Source organism: Somniosus microcephalus, chromosome 22 (assembly GCF_052327205.1).
Source record: "Somniosus microcephalus isolate GS21.2 chromosome 22, FLI_Smic_1.0, whole genome shotgun sequence".
In the NCBI taxonomy this organism is placed as follows: Eukaryota; Metazoa; Chordata; class Chondrichthyes; order Squaliformes; family Somniosidae; genus Somniosus; species Somniosus microcephalus.
This window is the reverse complement of record NC_141008.1, coordinates 9434496-9457548: the sequence shown is the minus strand read 5'-3', so window position 1 is coordinate 9457548 and position 23053 is coordinate 9434496. Positions and strand designations below refer to the sequence as shown.

The 23053-nt window shown below is 47.5% G+C and overlaps 2 protein-coding genes across 4 annotated transcripts in view; both read right to left on the bottom strand.

Moving 5' to 3' along the window:
* Nucleotides 1-2210: 2210 nt before the first annotated feature.
* Nucleotides 2211-6197, bottom strand: LOC147102019 (nuclear protein 2-like). Its single transcript, XM_085964152.1, has 2 exons — nt 4303-6197; nt 2211-2583 (listed from the first exon to the last, which is right to left on the bottom strand). The coding sequence occupies exons 1-2, from the start codon at nt 4522-4524 to the stop codon at nt 2569-2571; spliced, it is 237 nt and encodes a 78-aa protein (XP_085820278.1). The 5' UTR covers nt 4525-6197; the 3' UTR covers nt 2211-2568.
* Nucleotides 2211-23053, bottom strand: part of rcc1l (RCC1 like) — a 56269-nt gene continuing 35426 nt past the window's right edge. Inside the window, exons 8-12 of one of the 3 annotated variants that reach the window (XR_015073197.1) lie at nt 22921-23008; nt 20368-20541; nt 15633-15718; nt 13746-14851; nt 2211-2583 (exon numbers count right to left, since the gene is read on the bottom strand). Coding sequence is in view for 1 of the 3 variants with exons in the window: in XM_085964151.1 (XP_085820277.1) it covers nt 14774-14851; nt 15633-15718; nt 20368-20541; nt 22921-23008 (426 nt within the window). In the remaining 2 variants the exon portion in view is untranslated. Of the gene's footprint in view, nt 2584-13120; nt 14852-15632; nt 15719-20367; nt 20542-22920; nt 23009-23053 lie in introns of those variants that run through there. The other 2 variants (XR_015073198.1, XM_085964151.1) reach the window with 2 other exon arrangements.

The window sequence follows — 23053 nt, the reverse complement described above, 5'->3', positions numbered from 1 at the left end:
CGAATCGACCTTGCCAAAAGAACCTACTATGCCACCGAAAACTACTACACCACCGAGGCGTTATCCGGACCGAGTCAGGAAGCCTCCAGAGAGACTGACTTATAATTGATTAACTGCAGCAAATGTGTAGATTATTGTTCTTGTAAACATGTTAATTAATGATTACTTAAAATGTTATGTACTAATTATCTAAAATGGGAGGAATTGTAGTGTATGTACCTTTAAGAGCCCCTGTGTACTGTAGTACCGGTAGTGACCACTCGGGTATATAAGCCTGTATAGTGTCTTGTATCTTTTAGTTCACCTCTAGACTTTGTTCAGTAAACACCTGTTAAACCAACTCCTCCATTCCGTGTCTCCATTAACACACGGATACAACAGGGGTCAAAGACAGAGTCTATTTGGTTAGAATTAAGGAACAATAGAGGAGCTATTACACTGGTGGGTGTATACTATAGGCCACCAAATAGTGAGAAGGAGATAAAGGAGCAAATTTGCGGGCAAATTACAGAAAGATGCAAGAACTAGAGAGTAGTGACAATGGGGGAGTTCAATTATCCAAATATAGACTGGGATAGTAACAGTGTAAAGGGTAAAGAGGGGGAGGAATTCCTGAAATATGTACAAGAGAACTTTCTTGATCAGTGTGTTTCCAGCCCAATGAGGAAGGAAGCAGTGCGGGATCTAGTTCCGGGGAATTAAGTGGGGCAAGTGGAGCATGTTTCAGTGGGAGAGCAATAGTGATCATAATATCATCAGGTTTAGGATCGTTATGGCAAGGACAAGGTACAATCAAGTGTAAAAATACTTAACTGGAGGAGGGCTAACTTCAGTGAGTTGAAAAGAGAGCTGGCCCAGGTGGATTGGAATCCAACACTGGTAGGCAAAACAATAACTGAACAATGGGAGGTCTTCAAAGAGGAGATGGTTCGGGTACAGAGTAGGCACATTCCCACAAGGGGGACAGGAAGGGCATCCCTCGATGACTAAAGATATAGAGGTTAAAATGAGACAGAAAAAGGAGGCTTATACCAATTGCAAGGTTCACTAACACAGTAGAAAACCAAGCTGAATACAGGAAGTACAGAGGAGATCTAAAAAAGGGAATTAAGAGGGGCAAAGCGAGAGCATAAAAATAGATTAGCAGCTAACATAAAAGGGAACCCAAAGGTTTTTTATAAACATATAAATAGTAAAAGGGTAGTCAATGGAAGGATGGGACCGATTAGGGACCAAAAAGGAGATCTTGTGGAGGTAGAGGGTATGGCTGAGGTAATAAATTAGTACTTTGCATCTGTCTTCACTAGAGAAGCGGAACCTGCCAATACAGCAGTAAAGGAGGATATAGTAGCAATATTGGACAGGATAAAAATAAAGGAGGCACTTAAAAAATTGACAGTCCTCAAAGTAGAAAAGTCACCTGGTCGGGAATAGAAACTGGTTGATTTTTCCCTCCTAACTCCAGGAGCACTGGGAACCAATTGTAGCCTGAACCACCGCCCCAACTAAAATCAGCTGAGCACATACTGAACTTGGTTTGAAACTTGGCTTAATATCTACGCACATGACTAAGTCAGTGAAGTTCTTTATAATATAACTGGGCTGTCTGTCCATTCTGTATCTTGTTACTGGAGATTATTTTAGTCTCTCACTGTGTGTCAGCTGTGGCTCAGTGGGTAGCACCCTTGCCTCTGAATCAGAAGGTTGTGGGTTCAAGTCCCACTCCAGGCACTTAAAAATCTAGGCTGATGGTGCAGTACTGAGGGAGTGCTGCACTGTTGGAGGTGTCATCTTTTGGATATGATGTTAAACCAAGACTCTGTCTGGCCTCTCAGGTGGACATAAAATAACCCATTGCACTATTTTGAAGAAGAGCAGGGGGAGTTATCCCCAGTGTCCTGGCCAATATTTATCCCTCAATCAACATCACAAACAGCTGATCTGGTCATTATCACATTGCTGTTGGTGGGAGCTTGCTGTGTGCAAATTGGCAAATTTCCTACATTACAACAGTGACTACACTTCAAAAAGTACTTCATTGTGAAGCACTTTGAGATGGCCGGTGGTCATGAAAGGCACTATATAAATGCAAGTCTTTCTTTCTCGCTGTTCCAATCACCCTGATGTTGACTGTCTGTTGGTTCTTGCTGCAGTATAGTCACTGCACACCAACAACTCTACAAACTCTACAATGAGTCAGAGTACAAATAAAACAGGCAAGACTTGTGTCTCATTTTCATTTACAGGTTTGTTCAATACAAAAAAACATTTAAAAAGTCAATCCCAATCACCACATTAAACAACACTTAGGTGTGTTGTACAGCTTCACTCTGCTTCATTTCTATTCGTAACAAACAGCTACACCTCTTAACATGACGCACTGACCCGATTACTTTAATTCATTATCTCAGATTTTCCACAACGGGAGCTTTATCAAAGGTTATTATCGAAAGCTGTCTCAATAAACAGTTATCATTAGCCAGCACTGGGAAAGTAGCACAACGATGGTTGGAAAACATCAGGAAACAGCAAAAGGCCACACTCAGGAACCAGGTCTCACGATCAAGGTCACTCACTGCAAATCTGTGAAGGCAAAGCACAGAAACAAATTCTATTTAATATGGCCATGGGCTGAAATAATGTCAATCTATGATCAGACTTTTTTATGTTTATTCTTGGGATGTTTAACATTGGCACACCTGGGGAGGGGGGGAGAGAGACTGCACACCTGGGGAGGGGAGAGAGAGAGAGACTGCACACCTGGGGAGGGGGAGAGAGAGACTGCACACCTGGGGAGGGGAGAGAGAGAGAGAGAGACTGCACACCTGGGGAGGGGAGAGAGAGACTGCACACCTGGGGAGGGGGGGGAGAGAGACTGCACACTTGGGGGGGGGGGGAGAGAGACTGCACACCTGGGGAGGTGGGGAGAGAGACTGCACACCTGGGGAGGGGAGAGAGAGAGACTGCACACCTGGGGAGGGGGAGAGAGAGAGAGACTGCACACCTGGGGAGGGGGGAGAGAGAGACTGCACACCTGGGGGAGGGGGAGAGAGACTGCACACCTGGGGAGGGGGGGAGAGAGACTGCACACCTGGGGGGGGGGGGGAGAGAGAGACTGCACACCTGGGGGGGGGAAAGAGAGCGACTACACACCTGGGGAGGGGGGCAAGAGAGAGACTGCACACCTGGGGAGGGGAGAGAGGCTGCACACCTGGGGGAGAGAGACTGCACACCTGGGGAGGGGGTGGGAGAGAGACTGCACACCTGGGGAGGGGAGAGAGACTGCACACCTGGGGGGGGGGAGAGAGACTGCACACCTGGGGAGGGGAGAGACTGCACACCTGGGGAGGGGGGGGAGAGAGACTGCACACCTGGGGAGGGGGGGAGAGAGACTGTACAGACTGCACACCTGGGGAGGGGGGAGAGACTGTACACCTGGGGAGGGGGAGAGAGAGACTGCACACCTGGGGGGGGGGAAAGAGAGACTGCACACCTGGGGAGGGGGAGAGAGACTGTACACCTGGGGGGGGGGAAAGAGAGACTGCACACCTGGGGAGGGGGGAAGAGAGCGACTGCACACCTGGGGAGGGGGAGAGAGAGACTGCACACCTGGGGAGGGGGGGGGGGAGAGAGACTGCACACCTGGGGAGGGGGGAGAAAGACTGCACACCTGGGGAGAGGGGGGGGAGAGAGACTGCACACCTGGGGAGGGGGGAGACTGCACACCTGGGGGGGGGGGAAAGAGAGACTGCACACCTGGCGAGGGTGGGGAGAGAGACTGTACATCTGGGGAGGGGGGGGGAAGAGAGAGACTGTACATCTGGGGAGGGGGAGAGAGAGACTGCACACCTGGGGAGGGGGGAGAGAGACTGCACACCTGGGGAGGGGGGAGACTGCACACCTCGGGGGGGGGGGAAGAGAGACTGCACACCTGGAGAGGGTGGGGAGAGAGACTGTACATCTGGGGAGGGGGGGGAGAGAGAGACTGTACACCTGGGGAGGGGAAGAGAGAGACTGCACACCTGGGGAGGGGGAAGAGAGACTGCACACCTGGGGAGGGGGTGGTGAGAGAGACTGTACACCTGGGGAGGGGGGGAGACTGTACAGACTGCACACCTGGGGAGGGGGGAGAGAGAGACTGTACACCTGGGGAGGGGGAGAGAGAGACTGCACACCTGGGGGGGGGGGGGGAGAGAGACTGTACACCTGGGGAGGGGGGAGGTGAGAGAGACTGTACACCTGGGGAGGGGGTGGTGAGAGAGACTGTACACCTGGGGAGGGGGTGGGGGTGAGGCTGCACACCTTGGCCAGGCTCCGGGATCTCTTCCTCTTCAACTCCCTGTTGTACAGTTTCTCAGTGATTTTCCTTTCGTGCCCTGCAGGGCAGTGGCGGTTGGTGTTCTGACCCATCTCCTTCTTGCTCCTTCCCTTCCCTCCGCTGTGAGCCGGGTAATCCGCCAGGTTGTAATACTCGTACTCATCATAATGCGCTTCTTCAAAAGACTCCAGGCTATCGCTGTTCATCGTGCCTGGGGCTTACAGTCTAGAGGGAGGCTGGAGCTGGGTCTGGGAGCTGTCTTGTGAGCTGGGCTGGCTGGGCTCACTCGTTCTGTGTGCCTTCATTGTTTGACTGTGATGTCAGGACAGGGTGGGACAGGCTGTTTTTTGAAGCAGTTTTCAGAGGTGTGGTGTTTAAGTTGTCAGAGCAACAGATTGATTTGATTTTCAAGGCAGTTCCTGGTTTTGGTTAACTATTAAATCATCAGGTTACAGGTTGAGAAACAGACCGGGATTTAAAGTAACCAGATGAAGAGAAACATTTTCACATTGTCTGGCCCCGATCACATCTGTTTGGCTGTGGATGTCCAGTCCCTCTACACCGAGGACAGGCTCCGGGCCTTGCTCTTCAGTTCGCAGTTGTACAGTTTCTCCATGATGCCACAGTATCAGCTGTAGCTCAGTGGGTAGCACTCTCTCCTCTGAGTCAGAAGGTTGTGGGTTCAAATTCCTACTCCAGAGACTCGAGCACAAAAATCTAGGCTGACATTCCAGTGCAGTGCCGAGGGAGTGCTGCACTGTCGGAGGTGCCATCTTTAGAATGAGATGTTAAACTGAGGCCCCATCTGCTCTCTCAGATGGACGTAAAAGACCCCATGGCGCTATTTTGAAGATGAGCAGGGGAGTCATCCTGGCCAATGTTTATCCCTCAATCAACATCAATAAAAAAAAATTCTCTGGTCATTATCACATTGCTGTTTGTGGGAGCTTGCTGTGTACAAATTGGCTGCTGCGTTTGCTACATTATAACAAGTGACTACACTTCAAAAAGTACCTCATTGGTTGTAAAACACTTTGGGACTTCCGGTGGTCATGAAAGGCGCTATAGAAATGCAAGTCGTTTCTTTTTTTCCATCCCTCAGCAGGACATCTTCTTGAACAGTGGCCTTCTGCCTCGTCTCACCTTCAACTGTTTTTCCTTCAACTCCACTCACTTCTTTCATATGAAGGAGTCGCTATTCCTGTCTTCTTATTGATGTTGAACACTGCTCCAGTCTGACTGGTCCCTTCAAAGACCTCTTCTTCCACTAAACTGATGATGGAGTTGCTCACCCTTATCGAGAGAATTTTATTTACTATGCTTCAAACGTGTTCAGTTCTGGGCACCGCATCTCGGGAAGGCTATATTGCCCTTGGAGGAGGTGCGGTGCAGATTCACCAGAATGATACTAGGGATTAGAGGGGTAAATTATGAGGACATAAAAACATAGAAGATAGGAGCAGGAGTAGGCCATTCGGCCCTTCGAGCCTGCTCCGCCATTCAATGTGATCATGACTGATCATCCAAATTCAGTACCCTGTCCCTGCCTTTTCCCCATATCCCTTGATCCCTTCAGCCTCAAGAAACATATCCAACTCTTTCTTGAATATATTTAATGAACTGGCCTCCACCGCCCTCTGTGGCAGAGAATTCCACAGGTTCACCGCTCTCTGGGTGAAGAAATTCCTCCTCATTTCAGTCCTAAATGGCTTACCCCTTATCCTTAGACTATGACCCCTGGTTCTGGACTCCCCGGCCATCAGAAACATCCTTCCTGCATCTAGTCTGTCCAGACCTGACAGAATTTTATAGGTTTCGATGAGATCCCCTCTCAATCTTCTAAACTCCAGTGAGTATAAGCCCAATCGACACAATCTCTCCTCATACGTCATTCCTGCCATCCCAGGTATCAGCCTGGTGAATCTTCGCTGCACTCCCTCCATGGCAAGAACGTCCTTCCTCAGGTAAGGTGACCAAAACTGCACACAATACTCAAGGTGCGGTCTCACCAAGGCCCTGTACAACTGTAGCAAGACATCCTTGTTCCTGTACTCGAACCCTCTTGCTACGAAGGCCAACATACCATTTGCCTTCTTAACCGCCTGCTGCACCTGCATGCTTACCTTCAGCGACTGGTGCACAAGAACACCCAGGTCTCTTTGCACTTCCCCTTCTCCCAATCTATTGCCATTCAAATAATAATCTGCCTTCCTGTTTTTGCCACCAAAGTGGATAACCTCACATTTATCCACATTATAGTGCATTTGCCATGTTTCTGCCCAATCACCCAACCTGTTCAAATCGCACTGGAGTTTCCCGACATCCTCCTCGCAGCTTACCCTCCCGCCCAGCTTTGTGTCATCTGCAAATTTGGAGATATTACATCCAATTCCCTCGTCCAGATCATTAATATATATTGTGAACAGCTGGGGTCCTAGGACCGATCCTTGCGGTACCCCACTACTCACTGCCTGCCACTCGGAAAACGACCCGTTTATTCCAACTCTTTGCTTTCTGTCCGCCAACCAGTTCTCTATCCAAGTCAATACCTTGCCCCCAATCCCATGTGCCTTAATTTTGCACGCTAATCTCTTATGTGGGACCTTATCGAAAGCCTTCTGAAAGTGCAAATACACCACATCCACTGGTTCTCCCTTATCTATTTTACCAGTTACATCCTCAAAAAATTCCAGTAGATTAGTCAAGCATGATTTACCTTTTGTAAATCCATGTTGACTTTGTCCGATCCTGTCACTGCTTTCCAAGTGCTCTGCTATTACATCTTTTATAATGGACTCTAGCATTTTCCCCACTACCGATGTCAGGCTTACCGGTCTATAATTCCCCGCTTTTTCTCTACCACCTTTTTTGAATAGTGGGGTAACATTAGCTACCCTCCAATCCATGGGTACCGTTCCAGAGTCTATCGAGTTCTGGAAGATGATCAGTAATGCATCTACTATCTCTAGGGCCACTTCCTTAAGTACCCTGGGATGTAGACCATCAGGCCCTGGGGATTTATCGGCCTTCAGTCCCATCAATTTTCCTAACACCATTTTCCTACAAATACTGATTTCTTTCAGTTCCTCGCTTTCATCAGACCCTATGTTCCCCGGCATCTCTGGGAGGTTATTTGTGTCCTCCTTTGTGAAGACAGAACCAAAGTATGCATTTAGTTGGTCTGCCATTTCCTTGTTTCCCATTATAAATTCCCCTGATTCTGACTGTAAGGGACCTACGCTTGACTTCACCAATCTTTTTCTCTTCACATATCTATAAAAGCTTTTACAGTCAGTTTTTATGTTCCTTGGAAGCTTACTCTCATATTCTATTTTCCCTTTCTTAATTAATCCCTTTGTCCTCCTTTGTTGACTCCTAAACTGCTCCCAATCCTGAGGATTATTGCTTTTTCTAGCCAATTTATATGTCCTCTCCTTGGATCTTATGCTATCCCTAATTTCCCTTGTTAGCCACGGTTGAGTCACCTTTTTTGTTTTATTTTTAGGCCAAACTGGGATGAACAAATTCTGTAGCTCATCCATTTGGTCTTTGAATGTTTGCCATTGCCTATCCACCGTCAACCCTTTGAGCGCCATTCCCCACTCAATCCTACCCAACTCGCTCCTCAGATCATCGTAGTTTCCTTTATTTAAATTGAGGACCCTTGTCTCTGAGTCAACTACTTCATTCTCCATCTTAATGAAGAATTCGATCATATTATGATCGCTCCGACCCAAGGGGCCTCGTACAACAAGATTGCTAATTAATCCTTTCTCGTTGCATAATACCCAGTCTAAGATGGCCTGATCTCTGGTTGGTTCCTCGACATATTGGTCCAGGAAACCATCCCGTAAACACTCCAGGAATTCCTCCTCCACAGTATTGTTACTAATTTGGTTGGCCCAATCTATATGTAGGTTAAAGTCACCCATGATGACTGCTGTGCCCTTATTGCACGCTTCTTTAATTTCCCTTTAAATGCCATCCCCAACCTCCACCTTACTGTTTGGAGGTCTATATACCACTCCCACTAATGTTTTTTTCCCCTTAGTATTTCTCAATTCTACCCATACAGATTCCACATCATCAGAGCTAATATCCTTCATTACAATTGTATTAATCCCTTCTTTAACCAGTAATGCTACCCCACCTCCCTTTCCTTTTTGCCTATCTTTCCTGAATATCAAATACCCCTGGATGTTGAGTTCCCAGTCTTGGCCATCCTTGAGCCACATTTCTGTAATCCGAACCAAATCGTATTCGTTTACCTCTTTTTGCGCAGCCAATTCATCCACCTTATTACAAATGCTCCTCGCATTAAGACACAAAGCCTTCAGGCTTGTTTTTTTAACGCTCTTAGACCTATTAGAATTATTATTTACTGTGGCCACTTTTGATTTAAACCGTTGATTTCTCTGACTGCCACTTTTGTTTTTCTCCTTCCTATCTTTTGCTTTTATCCCTGTTTTCCTTTCCTCTGTCTCCCTGCTCAGGTTCCCAACCCCCTGCCATTTTAGTTTAAACCCCCCCGAACAGTGCTAGCAAACCTCCCCGCAAGGATATTTGTCCCGCTCTGGTTCAGGTGCAACCCGTCCGACTTGTACAAGTCCCACCTTTCCCAGAAGCAGGCCCAGTGATCCAGGAAACTAAAGCCCTCCCTCCTGCACCAACTCTTTAGCCACCCATTCATCTGCTCTATCCTCCTATTCCTATACTCACTAGCACGTGGCACCGGGAGTAATCCAGAGGTTACAACCTTTGAGGTCCTGCTCTTTAATCTGCTACCTAGCTCCCTAAATTCTTGTTGCAGGACCTCATCCCTCTTCCTACCTATGTCGTTGGTCCCAATGTGAACCACGACCTCTGCCTGTTCACCCTCCCCCTTCAGAATGCCCTGCAGCCGTTCAGTGACATCCTTGACCCTGGCACCAGGGAGGCAGCAAACCATCCTGGAGTCACGTCTACGGCCACAGAACCGTCTATCTGTTCCCCTTACGATAGAATCCCCTACCACTATTGCTCTCCCACTCTTTTTCCTCCCTTCCTGAGCAGCAGCAACACCCCCGGTGCCAGGAAGTTGGCTGCTGCTGCCTTCCTCTGGTGAGTCATCCCCCTCAACAGTATCCAAATCGGTATACCTGTTTGAAAGGGGGATGGCCACTGGGGTCTCCTGCACTACCTGCCTGCTTCTACTGCTCCGCCTGGTGGTCACCCATTTCCCTCCTGCCTGTGCAGCCCTACCCTGCGGCGTGACCAACTCATCAAACGTGTAATCCACGACCCTCTCAGCATCGTGAATGCTCCACAACCCATCCATCCGCAGCTCCAGCGCCTCAATACGGCCCGTTAGTAGCTGCAGCTGGATGCATTTCTGGCACACGTGGTCATCAGGGACACTGGCAGCGTCCCTGAATTCCCACATAGAGCAAGAGGAGCATAACATGGGGCTGGGCTCTCCTGGCATGACTTACCCCTTTAATTAATTTAAATTAATTCAATACAACCAGTTAAAGATATACTCTAGGGCGCTTATTTACCAACTGTCCCCACTACACCACAGAGACCCAAGAAAATATAAACCGCAGAATTTAAGCTTGTAATAAAAGAAATACTCACCAACCAATCACTTACCTGCTTCCTGGTGACGTCACACTTGGATTACTTTTTACCCCTCTCCTCTGCTGTTGAATTGGTACGCCTCACCTCGCAACTGCCGCCGCTTTTAAGCTCTGCCGCCGGTCACTGCCCCCTCACAGGTCCGATGCTCTGATCGGGCCTCACCTCGCAATAAACTTGGCTTGTGTTCCCTTTAGTTTAGAAGATTGAGGGGTGATATGATCGAGGTGTTTAAAATGATGAGAGATTCAATAGGGTAGACAGAGAGAACCTGTTCCTCTGGTGGGAGAGTCCAGAACAAGGGAGCAGAACCTTAAAATTAGAGCTCGGCAGTTCAGGCGTGAAATCAGGAAGCACTTTTTCCATAAAGGGTAGCGGAAATCTGGAACACTCACCCTCAAAAAGCTGTGGATGCTGGGGGGGTCAATTGGAGCTTTCAAGACTGTGATCGATAGATTTTTGTCAGGTAAGGGTATCAAGGGATTGAGAGCAAAGGCGGGTAAATGAGGTACAGATCAGCCTGGATCTAATTGAATGAAACAGACTCGAGGGGGCTGAATGACCTATTTGTGTTCCTCTGTTAATGTTCACTTTCAATGTGATCCATCTCTGACTCTTCCCTTCCTGGACCTCTCTATCTCCAGGGATGAGCTTTCCACACACATCTACTACACCCACCAATTCCGCAACTCCCTGGATTATGGTTCTTTCCACTCCACTTCCTGCAAGGACTAAATCCCATTCTCCAGATTCTGTGTCTCCATTGCATCTGATGATTTACCATCTGTACCAGAGCTTGATATGCCCTCCTTTTAACTCAGCTGAGGCTTCCCCTCTTCCAAGGGCCCTTGGTCGGCCTGTCACATCTCTAGTGCTTCTGCCCTGACCCCCTCCACTGGACTTCCTCTTCCAAACCATCAATTTCTGCAGTCAGTAGATCACTGTCTGCCATTTCTGGCACCTCCAACATGGCCCTACCACCAAACATATCTCCCTCCTTCCACTCTCGTTTCTGGAGGGGCCATTCCCTCCACGACACCCTGGCTCACTCTCTTCCACCCTTCCTACTTCTCCCAGCACCTTCTTGTGCAATACAGGAAATGCAACATTCACCTCCTCCCACACCACCAACCAAGGCTCCAAGCACACTTTGTGTGAGACAGCGATTCCTGTGTCCTTCCTCTATCTGTATCCTGTATTTGCTGCTCACAGTGCATTCTCCTCTACATTGGGAGACTAAATGCAGATTAGAAGATCACTTTCTTGAACATCTCGATTCTGTGATTCTGACCGCCCTGTGACTCACCACTTTTTTTTTAAACTTCCCCCCCCTCCCATTCCCAGTCTGACCTCTCTTCCCATCTCAGCTACTCACAAATTTCTTGTTTCTTCAAATGATTCTTTCCATTACTGAACTGAGGGGATGTGTATTATCCGACAATGGTTCACTGATACCTCTCCCTAGGTAGGTGTGTCTGTATTTCCTCTCTCCTTTCTACCTCTTATTTTCCAGTCCTGAGGAAGGGAGAAACACTGATTCTACAACAGACCAACTGACTCTTTCCAGCTTCTTCTGTTTTTGTTTGATTTTCAGCATCAACAGCATTTTGCTTTTTATTTACAGAACCAAGCAGCTGGTTTAAACTAGTTTATACCAAGCGATTGCCTGTCTTGTTCTTGTTATCTAGAGTTTCAGCAGGGAGACGAGTAAATAGAGCAAAATAACAACAGAAAATGCTGGAAAAACTCAGCAGGTCAGGCAACATCCGTGGAGAGAAATTTGAGTTGACGTTTCGGGTTTGACCCTTCTTCAAAACTGGAGAGAAAAGGAACTAGATCGAAGGCAGGGCTGCGATCGGACAAAAGAATAAAAGAACCAAAAGAAGTAAAAGAGATTAGAAGCTAGACGAGATGGTAATATGCTGGGATTAGGTGTAAAGTGTACTGGCAGGGCAAAAGATAGCTGCCAGGTGTGAGAGAGAAACAAAAGGAAAGTGGGGGGGGGGGGGGAGAGGAAAGGAGTGGAAAAATATAAGTAGAAATGAAATAGGGGCCGAGGTTATGATCTGAAATTGTTGAGCTCGATATTGAGACCGGAAGGCTGCAGAGTGCCTAATCGGAAGATGAGGTGCTGTTCCTCGAGTTTACGTTGAGCTTCCGTGGAACAGTACAAGAGGCCAAGGACGGTGAGGTCCGAGTGGGAATGGAGCGGTGAATTGAAATGACAGGCGACCGGAAGCTCGGGGTCACCCTTACGGACTGAACGGAGGTGTTCCGCAAAGCGGTCACCCAATCTGCGTTTGGTCTCCCCAATGTAGAGGAGACCGCATCGTGAGCAGCGAATACAGTATACTAGATTGCAAGAAGTACAAGTAAATCGCTGTTTCACCTGGAAGGGGTGTTTGGGGCCCTGGACAGTGGGGAGGGGGGAGGTATAGGGGCAGGTGTTACATCTCCTCCGCTTGCACGGTAAGGTGCCAGGCGAAGGGGAAGGGCTGTTTGGGGTGATAGAGGAGTGGACTAGGGTGTCTCGGAGAGAGCGGTCCCTGCGGAATGCTGAAAGGGGAGGGGAGGGGAAGATACGTTTGGTGGTTTGCAAAGCAGTTTGCAAAGCTGCCGGCAGTACATAAAGGAGTGAATGACTGCCGATTACTGAGCTGGAAAACTACTGGGTTGAGGGGCGAGGCAGATTTCAGCTGATCCATCAGACTACCGTGAATCAAGAAAAAAGAACACATTTATTTAGTGCCTTTCACATCCTCAGAATGATTATTTAGTGCCTTTCACATCCTCAGAATGAACCAAAGTTCTTTACAGCCGATGAGCAGAAATCTCTTCCAAATAAATTGGGAAGATCGAAGCCACTGTCTTTGGTCCCTGCCACAAACTCCGTTCCTGAGCCACCGACTCCATCCCTCTCCCAGGCAACTGTCTGAGGCAACCTTGGTGTCACATCTGACCCCGAAATGAGCTTCCGACCACATATCCACTCCATCACCAAGCCCGCCTACTAACAGTCCCGCCTTCACCCGTACAGCCGTGCTTTCCAGGAGGCCCCCCCGCTGGTGCTCGGGAGCAGGAGTTCTGGCTGTGGTTTTTCTCCCTCCACAATTCCAAGATACACAGGACTGTACAGACCTGTCCAGGGATCGCCAGAACTTTAAACTCAATCAAATTTACCATACATTTTCATTTATCATCTTTTACAATTAATTTATTAATATTTTTCCCCATGGATCACTGATAGCGGTCAGGAGCAAAAACTAGAATTAAAAGCCAAAGGTGGTTTCTACCCAGAGTGAGCTGACCTTCTCCACGCCCTTCATTAAATCCTATCTGTTCACTGTCCTTTTGTAAAGCACATTACAATAACCTTTTCAAACCTGCTGCAAACCGCAGGAAGGTAGGCCAGAGTGCTGACACTGGATAATTCCCCATACACGATCACTTCCAGTTTTGAATCCACATCATTGTCGCTGGCCCAGACTGTATAAATATCGATTGTCGAGAAGTTCCATCAATGTCTCTCTCGAACCAGTTCACTTTCTCTCTCTGAAATGTCCCAGGGAAAGTCTTTGTGGAAACATGTCAGTGAAACTGGGATTCAAACTCTGGCCTCCATTCATTGGAAGAGAACCGTTTCCAGGGAGGGATTGGCAGTCGGGGGATGCACCAGATTCCACATGGTCCGTGGAGCGGGTTCCACAGACTGAATGACCTTTACTTACTTCTCATATTAACTTAAAAGAATTACACAAATTAGACGTGTCGAAGTTTGAAACCGATAGTACAGAAATGAGCATTTTCATACGTCAATCCGTGATTTCCTGCATTCCATACACAAATCCGTGATTTCCTGTCTTTCACACGCGATTCTGTGATTCCTGTCTCAGTACAGACGATGAATTTCTACATCTCTTAAACCTGTATTATTGGATGGGAGGTTATACTGTTCATTGCCCCAGGATTGTGACATCACAGCAGCATGTTACATTAAGTGTGTGGTATCCTGTGATACAGTAACACACACAAGGAGTTAAACAGGCTGTGATTATCGATGGTGGTCATTTGAAATACTGCAAATATTTTTATATAAAAGGACACAATGAAAGGACGAGCAACAGTTCTGCTACAGACAGGTAACGGAAGACTGGGGAAGGTGCTGGTGGTTCAAACAGTGTCACTCAGAGAGAAAAATGGGCAAAGGTCTTTAGCCCATCGCATCAGAACATTTCTTACCCAAAGAAAAATGAAGCGAGTTCCTCAGTGTGACTGGTCGGGAAAATATCCCAGACTGAGATCAGGTGAAGTAACATTCATGGATCTGTGACAACCTTTACATCAATGGTCGCAACTATTACTACAGCAGCTGTAATAAGATCACAGCACGCTCATATAGACTTAGTTAGAATGGCACGTCTGCCCAGTTTTAAAGGAAAAGAGAGGAAAAACGTCACCGGCAATGCGACAAAATGGGAGAGCTGTCAAGAAAGAGAGAGAGCTCGAAAAAGAAAGCCAGAGAGAGAGAGCAAGCGAGAGATAGGTTAGAGAATGAATATAAAGCAGAACACATTTTCAAAGAGAAGCTTGCTTTAAAGATTAATATACAATGAACACGTGCAGCTCTACTTCACTGCCAATACTTGATCATGATAGCATCCCAGGTCTCACTTGGATAACCAGTTCAAAGCAGACCTACACTGTGGTATAAAGAGAGAACTCTTATCCACATACATTCTATGGACGCTGGAGGCCAGATCTGGAACCAGCAACAGCTGTTTTGATCCAGAATCAGAGGATTCCTGTTCTAATCTCTCATCGTGTTTAGCGAACGTCAGTTCAGATGAATGATCTTGTAACAGCCACCATGTGGTCTACCCCACAAGCCACGTCCACGACTTCGCCGGGTACCGTCACCTGAAACAGACAACAAAATACAATTAGCCACTTCCTCTATTAGTTCTGGGCACCACATGTTAGGAAAAATACATTGGCTTTGGAGGGAGTGCAGCGTAGATTTACCAGAATGTACCTGGACTACAAGGGTTAAATTACGAGTAGTAAGTGACACAGAACGCCACCCCCCGCCACCCCAGTAATGGGCTCCATTCTGTAATCCTTCATAGATACCAAACAAGTGGAGAAAAACAGGACGCGAGAGGCTTCAACACAGATCAGATGCACGAGTGGTCCAAGTGTGACAAAATAGAGGGTTTCTGTGTTATATTTTGAGGCGACTTTATATAGCAACTTAAATGTGAAATAAAAATGGGTCTCAGTTAGCCTTATCATTAAAGGAGTCCTTTGCTTTCATATCAGGAGAGTGACCAAGACACAATAGTGAACAGAACCATCCACATTTACAAGAGTCAGCTAACCACCTCTGGTGGTGCCACTGCCCATCTTCAGAAAATAAATAGGTCAAAGTCTCCTTTGGGCAGTCTGTCTTTGAAATGTTAATATATGCAAGTCTGCAGGCTAGAGGAAATCAATTAATGTATTGTCTCTGATGACTGACCCAAGAGATAGGCTTGGGAGGAAGCTAGTTAATATTCCATTCAAGACTTTGTTTTGGAAAAAAACTGCCCCCAGCTGCTCAACTAAGTTGGGTTCTGTCAGGTTGATGTGGAAATTGGTGGAACTATAACACCAAATTTCTGTGAACCTGAATATCAAATTACAGTAGTGAAGGACCTACCCGCCAGGGAAAGTACTGATCGTCCATCCTCCCAATGCCGAGGCAACCTCGCAGATTCTTGCCCCATACAAAGAGCTCACCGCGATCTGGAACACGAAGACAACATTACTGACTCGACTAATAAGCAAACAATCAAAAAACTTCAGTTTCTCCTCCCTAGACCCCGATGTAGAAGATCAACGATTGGCTGAATGAGAGGGTTCATTATTTCACACCAATTTAATATAACTAAGACACGAATGTTATACAAACAAAACAATAGTGCTGATTTGCAACATAACATTGTATAGGCAAATGTGAAGATAAAGTGAAGCCGCTGCTGGGGTTTTCCTGGATTTATCATGTTAATCTCTGTGGCAGCAGAGTACTGATGCTTGCTGGGAAATGCCGTACACTTGCACATGCTCAGACTGCACAATCTGAAGTCAAATAACAACGTCACAGCTCTGGGCAAATATCACAAGCCAAGCTCAGGGTGTTAGGAGAAGCTGAGGCCTTCAAGTACGGATTTTAATGAAAGCATTAAAACAGACAAATCAGTGGGGAAGTTTGATCAAGTTACTGTGAAATATGCACAGAGCAAGATCCCACAAACAGCAACAAAGTGTTTTGGTAATCTGGCTTGAGGGGTAACTATTGGCCAAGTCATTGGGAGAACTCTTTTGCTCCTCTTCAAATAGTGTCACGGGATCTTTTTAACTTCTCATCCGAAAAACGACACCTCTGACCAATGTTCCCTCTAAGCTGCGCAGCCGCACAACTGTCTGCCTGTCCCACACAGCCCAGGACCGGCTTTTCCAATGCACAAAACTTTGAATGGGCTGTGCAGCCTGTTAAAGGGACCGTGCACCCAAAAAAAAATTAGGAGGAACATTGCCTCCGACAGTGCAGCACTCCCTCAGTACTGCCCCTCCAACAGTGCGGCGCTCCCTCAGTACTGACCCTCCAACAGTGCAGCGCTCCCTCAGTACTGCCCCTCTGACAGTGCGGCGCTCCCTCAGTACTGCCCCTCCAACAGTGCGGCGCTCCCTCAGTACTGCCCCTCCGACAGTGCAGCGCTCCCTCAGTACTGCCCCTCCGACAGTGCAGCGCTCCCTCAGTACTGCCCCTCCGACAGTGCAGCGCTCCCTCAGTACTGCCCCTCCGACAGTGCAGTGCTCCCTCAGTACTGTCCCTCCGACAGTGCAGCGCTCCCTCACTACTGTCCCTCCGACGGCGCAGCGCTCCCTCAGTACTGTCCCTCCAACAGTAAAGTTCTCCCTCAGTACTGTCCCTCCGACAGTGCAGCGCTCCCTCAGTACTGTCCCTCCGACGGCGCAGCGCTCCCTCAGTACTGTCCCTCCAACAGTAAAGTTCTCCCTCAGTACTGTCCCTCCGACAGCGCAGCGCTCCTTCAGTACTGTCCCTCCAACAGTGCAGTTCTCCCTCAGTACTGCTCCTCTGACAGTGCAGTGCTCCCTCAGTACTGCCCCTCTGACAGTGCGGCGCTCCCTCAGTACTGCCCCTCCGACAGTGCAGCGCTCCATCAGTACTGCCCCTCCGACAGTGCAGCGCTCCCTCAGTACTGCCCCTCCGACAGTGCGGCGCTCCCTCAGTACTGCCCCTCTGACAGTGCGGCGCTGCCTCAGTACTGCCCCTCCGACAGTGCGGCGCTCCCTCAGTACCGCCCCTCCGACAGTGCAGCGCTCCCTCAGTATTGCCCCTCGACAGTGCAGCACTCCCTCAGTACCGCCCCTCCGACAGTGCAGCGCTCCCTCAGTACTGCCCCTCCGACAGTGCAGCGCTCCCTCAGTACTGCCCCTCCGACAGGGCGGCGCTCCCTCAGTACTGCCCCTCCGACAGTGCGGCGCTCCCTCAGTACTGCCCCTCCGACAGTGCGGCGCTCCCTCAGTACTGCAATGGAGTGTCAGCCTGGAATATGTGCTCATGTCTCTGGAGTGGGACTGGAACCTACATCTCACTGACTCAGAGGCGAGAGCCTATCAATTGAGCCGAGGTAAACACAGGAATTTACAATAGGAAAAGTTGACAGGAAACTTATGGAGATGCAAGAATTCTTCATTAAGCCACACACTTTTTGGAGTTGTTGCCAGAATGTCTAAAATTAAAAGTGAATGTGGCGAGACCTTGATTGCCTCGAATACAGGTAGCTCTGGGACGCAGTTCTCCGAGATAGCTGCTGTTGAGCAAGTTTTCTTCTGGTGATACGGGGGCAAGGTTATCCAGAATGGACTGCCATTCCCAATGAAGCTGCCGCAGTACGTCCCACAGACTGATTGCTGGCCCATTTGGTAAATATGTCAGGACGGGCGGTGTAACAGGTTAGCTTGCATTCCAGATCAACACCACTCCCCTTGGGCAAATATCATGTTCACAAACCAGAAATGAGAAATGGCAATGGAAACACTACATAGAGGGAGGACTACGCAGACTCATCAATAAGGAGTGAGCTGGGGGGTGTAGATTGGGCAAAATTTTTAGAAGGAAGGAGTATAGAGGAAAAGTGGAACAACCTCGGTGAAATTTGATCAATGCAAGTAGGCAGAGAAATGTGAAGTGATACATTTTGGTCGGAAGAATGAGGAATGGCGATATAAACTAAATTATTCAATTTTGAAGGGGGTGCAGGAACAGAGAGACCTGGGGGTTCACATATATGAATCTTTGAAGTGGCAGGACAAGTTGATAAAGCTGCTAAAAATCAGCATATGGGCTCCTTGGCTTTATTAATAGAGGCATAGAGTACAAAAGCAAGGAAGTTATGGTAAACCTTTATAAAACACTGGTAAGACCTCAGCTAGAATATTGTGTCTAATTCTGGGCACCGCACTTTAGGACGGATGTCAAGGCCTTGGGGAGTGTGCAGAGGAGATTTACTAGAATGGTACCAGGGAGGAGGGACTTCAGTGATGTGGAGAGACTGGAGAAGCTGGGGTTGTTCTCCTTAGAGCAGAAAAGATTAAGGGGAGATTTAATTGAGACGTTCAAAATTGAGGGGTTTTGATGGAGTAGATGGGGAGAAACTGCTTCCTGTGGTAGGAGGGTCAGTAACCAGATGACACAGATTTAAGGTAACTGGCAAAAAATTCAGGGGGCATATGAGGAGAATTTTTTTTCTTTAAGACACAAGGGGCCAGAAATTCGGGTCCCCACGGGTGAGTACGCGCTGGGTACTCACGCGTAGGGCCAACTAAAGTGCCCGTTTCGTGCATGCACTGCGCATGCGCGGGAAACCGGAATTTCCGTTCCCCTGAAGGAAGGGGTTCATGGGTCGAACGCGTGCACCGGAGAGGCAGCGCGTACATCTGGAACTTCCGGGTTTTTTTTGCAGGTTTCTCCGGGAGGGTAAGTCTCCAGCAGCTACGCTTTTAAAAAGCAGTCGCAAGGCCTGCTTTTAACGAGGTAAGTGGTGAATTAAGTAAAATTAAAACATTTTTTCCCACAGGTTTATTATTTTTAAATACTTTAAAGGGTAAATTTATTTTTAGCCCTGTTAAAAACTGTAATTAGTTTTTTCAAAAATTTAAATTATTGTTTAAAATAGTTATTTTATGTAATTTATAGTTATTTTAAAAATGTGATTAAAAAAAAAAAATTATTTCAAGTTTTGGTTAGGTTTTGGGGCCGGTTTCGATTCATAGATTTGACAGGTCTTCCTGTCAAATTTATGAATTGAGATTTCCTGCTACGATTGGCTCTCCATGGCCCATGTGATCCCAGGGGACGCTTCGAACTAACTGCGCCCTGGGATACGCAAGCACTGCGCGCCGGCAGTTGGAGGAGGCCCAGGATCGGAATCCCACGCGGGCCCACAGCTCAACGGCCGGCGCGCTAGGTAAGTGCAGGTTGGGGGCTTGCACCCGCGGGCAGCCCCCGACCCGAATTTCTGGCCCAAGATCTGGAATGTGCTGCCGGAAAGGGCAGTGGAAGCAGATTCAACAGTAGCTTTGAAAAGGGAATTGGATAAATAATAGGAAAATAATTGCAGGGCAACCGGGAAAGAGCGGGGGAGTCTGATTCATTGGATAGCTGTTTCAAAGAGCTGGCACAGGCACGATGGGCCGAATGGCCTCCTCCTGTGCTGTAAGATTCTATGATTTGGGGAACAGGGCAGATAAATGTGATTAAGACTGTTTGCTCGGGAGGAAGGTAAACGCCCACATGGACTGGTTGGGCCGAATGGCCTGTTTCTGTGTTGTAACTTCTATGTATTTGGGGACAGGGGGAGTTCAGGGGATGTTTTTTCAGGTTTCAGCAGAGCTTTTGATCTAGTGTCACACAGGAGATTGATCCGTAAGATTGGAAGGAACAACATAGTAGGTGGAGTTCTCCAAAATGAATCGAAAATTGGCTGAAGGGTGGTTGTAGAGGGAGCTGTGTTGTCATGAAAGAGGTAACTCGTGGGGAATGTGTGGAATGGACTGCCTAGGGAGGCAGTGGTGACTGAGTGAATCAGCACTCAGTACTGAGTACCTGGATAACTATATGATAGAGGGGTATGAGAGGTATTGTGGGGTATGATATTTCATAAACATTGGGACTGATTGGATGGAATGCTGTTTCTAAGAACCACCAGTTTAGGTGATTGGGCCTCAGTGGTAGAAGCCTAGAGATGTGCGTACAAGTGGACCGATAATTGCACCATGATCAGATGACACAAAACAAAACCAAAAGCAATCCCCTGAAACAAACGGTGCTCCTTCAGCACCTCCTAAAGCTCTTCGTAGACACTTACTGGTGATGGCAGCAAAATGGTTGAGGCCACAGCTGATACGGTCAACTCGGACCCGAGGCGTGAACTCAGACCAGCCAAACAGTGTTGATGGGATCATCTCCGGCACCCTGGATTCAGACAGATTACATCCTTTTCCCAGAATTCCATAACCCCAGACAAACACGTTGCCTTCGTCTGCAATTGACAAAACAGCACGAGTTCATTCTTGGCATATTCAGCAGTGGTTTGTTCAGATACGGCAGGGCCTCCCGTGAACACGTTCAATAATTAGCAACACAGGAGAATCACAGATTCGACTGAGAAAGCGATAACTGTGCAGAGTGGGAATACTCCTGGGATCAGTGGCAGCAATCTCACCTTTAGACCGGGAAAGGATTAGAGCTTTAGAATGTGACTTTAATTCAAGGGAGAAATTACTGCAGTGGATGATGGGCTGGAACTACTTTGATGTATTGCAAGAGGATTTTTTGGTATAAAGAATTGGAGGAGACCGCCTAGGAAGAGATTATGGAAAGCAAAAACCAGGAGAAGTAAAATAACAGGAAGGACGGAGAGGAGAATGATGTAGAAAGTGGAGGTAGAGAGTGGACAGAGAAAATTGTGGCAATAGTGGAAGCCCCTTTGGGTGAAGGGGAGAGTCACACCTAGATTTGCAGGCGCTGCCTTTTCAAAGGAACTGGAGGCATCTTCAGAAAAATAAATAGGGATCAAGGATAATTTGTTAAGCTTGAAAATAAAAAAAACTAAAAGGAGAAAGATCAGGAATAGAAATAAGGGTCATGAAGTTAAACTTGTTTTAATTGCCCATTTTTGTCATGGGCAGTTTCTCTCAATGTAAGGAGTTAAAAGACCAGAATGCACAGGCTATCTCTGCATATTTCAAAGAGGTGAATGCTGACATATTTCTCCCAAGAACGTGCCCTTCCTCATGGACATGCTCAGCCACCAATGCAGGGGGGTGACAGAACGGGACTCAAATACAGTCAGGGTCAAATGTTGCGATAGCAGCAGGGTTGGAGATCTTATTCACCAACACGAAGATCAAAATGGTGGCTATGAGGCGAAATGCCCCTGGATGAAACCATGTGAAATACAACTGCCTGTAATGTGGAGGGGGGGGGGGGGGGGGGCGGAGGCGGGGCGAGGGAAGAGGCTGCAAGTATTAGAACATCTGAACGACGCTACTTACACACTAGTTACGAGTAGATTGTCAGGATAGGAGCAAGGAAACTTCTCAAGGAAGTGGCAGAAGGTGCTGGAAGGAAAAGTCAGGAAAGCGTAGGATTAAGAGAACAGAACAGAACAGGATTGCGGCTTAAAGGAATATTTGATTTTCACATCCAAGATGAAGTTAGTTTTAAAGCTGTTTTCAGATCACTGGACGTTGAGAGTCCAGGTATTTTTACACAAATACAGTAAGCATGGGGAGAGGGATTTTGAATCTTAATACAATTCTGTTAGTGGCAAGACGGCGGGGTGGGGGTGTCTGTCCCGGGGCAGGATGGGAAGGGGGGGCGCTATCCGGTATTTCACTCCCCCTCCAGTATATAATAGTACTATCCGGTGAGTATTTCACTCCCCCTCCAGTATATAATACAGAGCTGTAGCATGGAGCTGGAACTTCACATGGTCCCGTGGAGTTAATGGTCCAAGATCTGCTGCAACCAGTCATCAAACAGCGCCCGCCGTTAGTTAGACTTGGCCTTACCCGTTTAAACTCCACGATATTTTGTGCTGCAAGTTGCTGTGAATGGGAGCTGGAAACAGCGCAACGCCCTCTACAAGGCATCTGGGACCTGAGTGAACAGGACAAGCAACTGCCTATCTCTTTAACCAATCAGACTAAAGGATTCAGAAATTAATGCAAGGACTGAGAAGGAAGTGTAAGTTAGAGTGGGTGAATTCAATGTCAAATCAGGTACAGAAAGAGAAATAGAGAGAGAGATTGTATTGAGGGGGAAAGAAAGAAAAGAAATGTTACCTTCATGAATCTCGAACAATAATTCAAACTTGAAGGAATGAGACTCCACACTTGCAATAGTTAATTTTCGGTGCCAGATAGGTTGGCTGTCAGAAACTAACACTTATCACCCTGTTAAAAGGTCACTTGAAATGACTTAACTTAACTTTCTGTGGCGAGTTTACTTCGTATCTACTGTGCAAATACAGCAACTTTACACTGCTCGAAGCATTTGAATGGTGAGCCAGACAGTGAGTTGCCAATTTCATGAAGGTAACGGCGGAGCGGCACCTCTCCGACAGCAACTTTTCAATTTCCGCTTTTAATCGTGCATCTGCCCTCGCCTGGAGCTGTTGTGGCATTTGCCCTAAAATACTGGCGAGCGCCGTTAGCCCATGGTTATTTAGAGAAATTTTGGGCTAATGTAGCAATCCACCTTGAATGGCACGTAACCAGAGGGTGAACCCTGAACCGTCCTCTCTGGGGGCAGGTGCATGGTGATAACCTAATCTCATTATTTGGGATTAAGGAGGTAAGTATCCCGAAAGTAAAAGATCTGAACAGAGCACACTGTTAAAAAGACAAGGACTCACTGTTAAGGATTGCAGCATGAGTCCCACCACAGGCTGCCTGCTTTATCTTTCCAACTCCTTTAAACGGGAGGTGCTTTGAAACATTCACCTGCAATAAAAATATACATTTACAAAGAAGGAAAGTCATCGACAC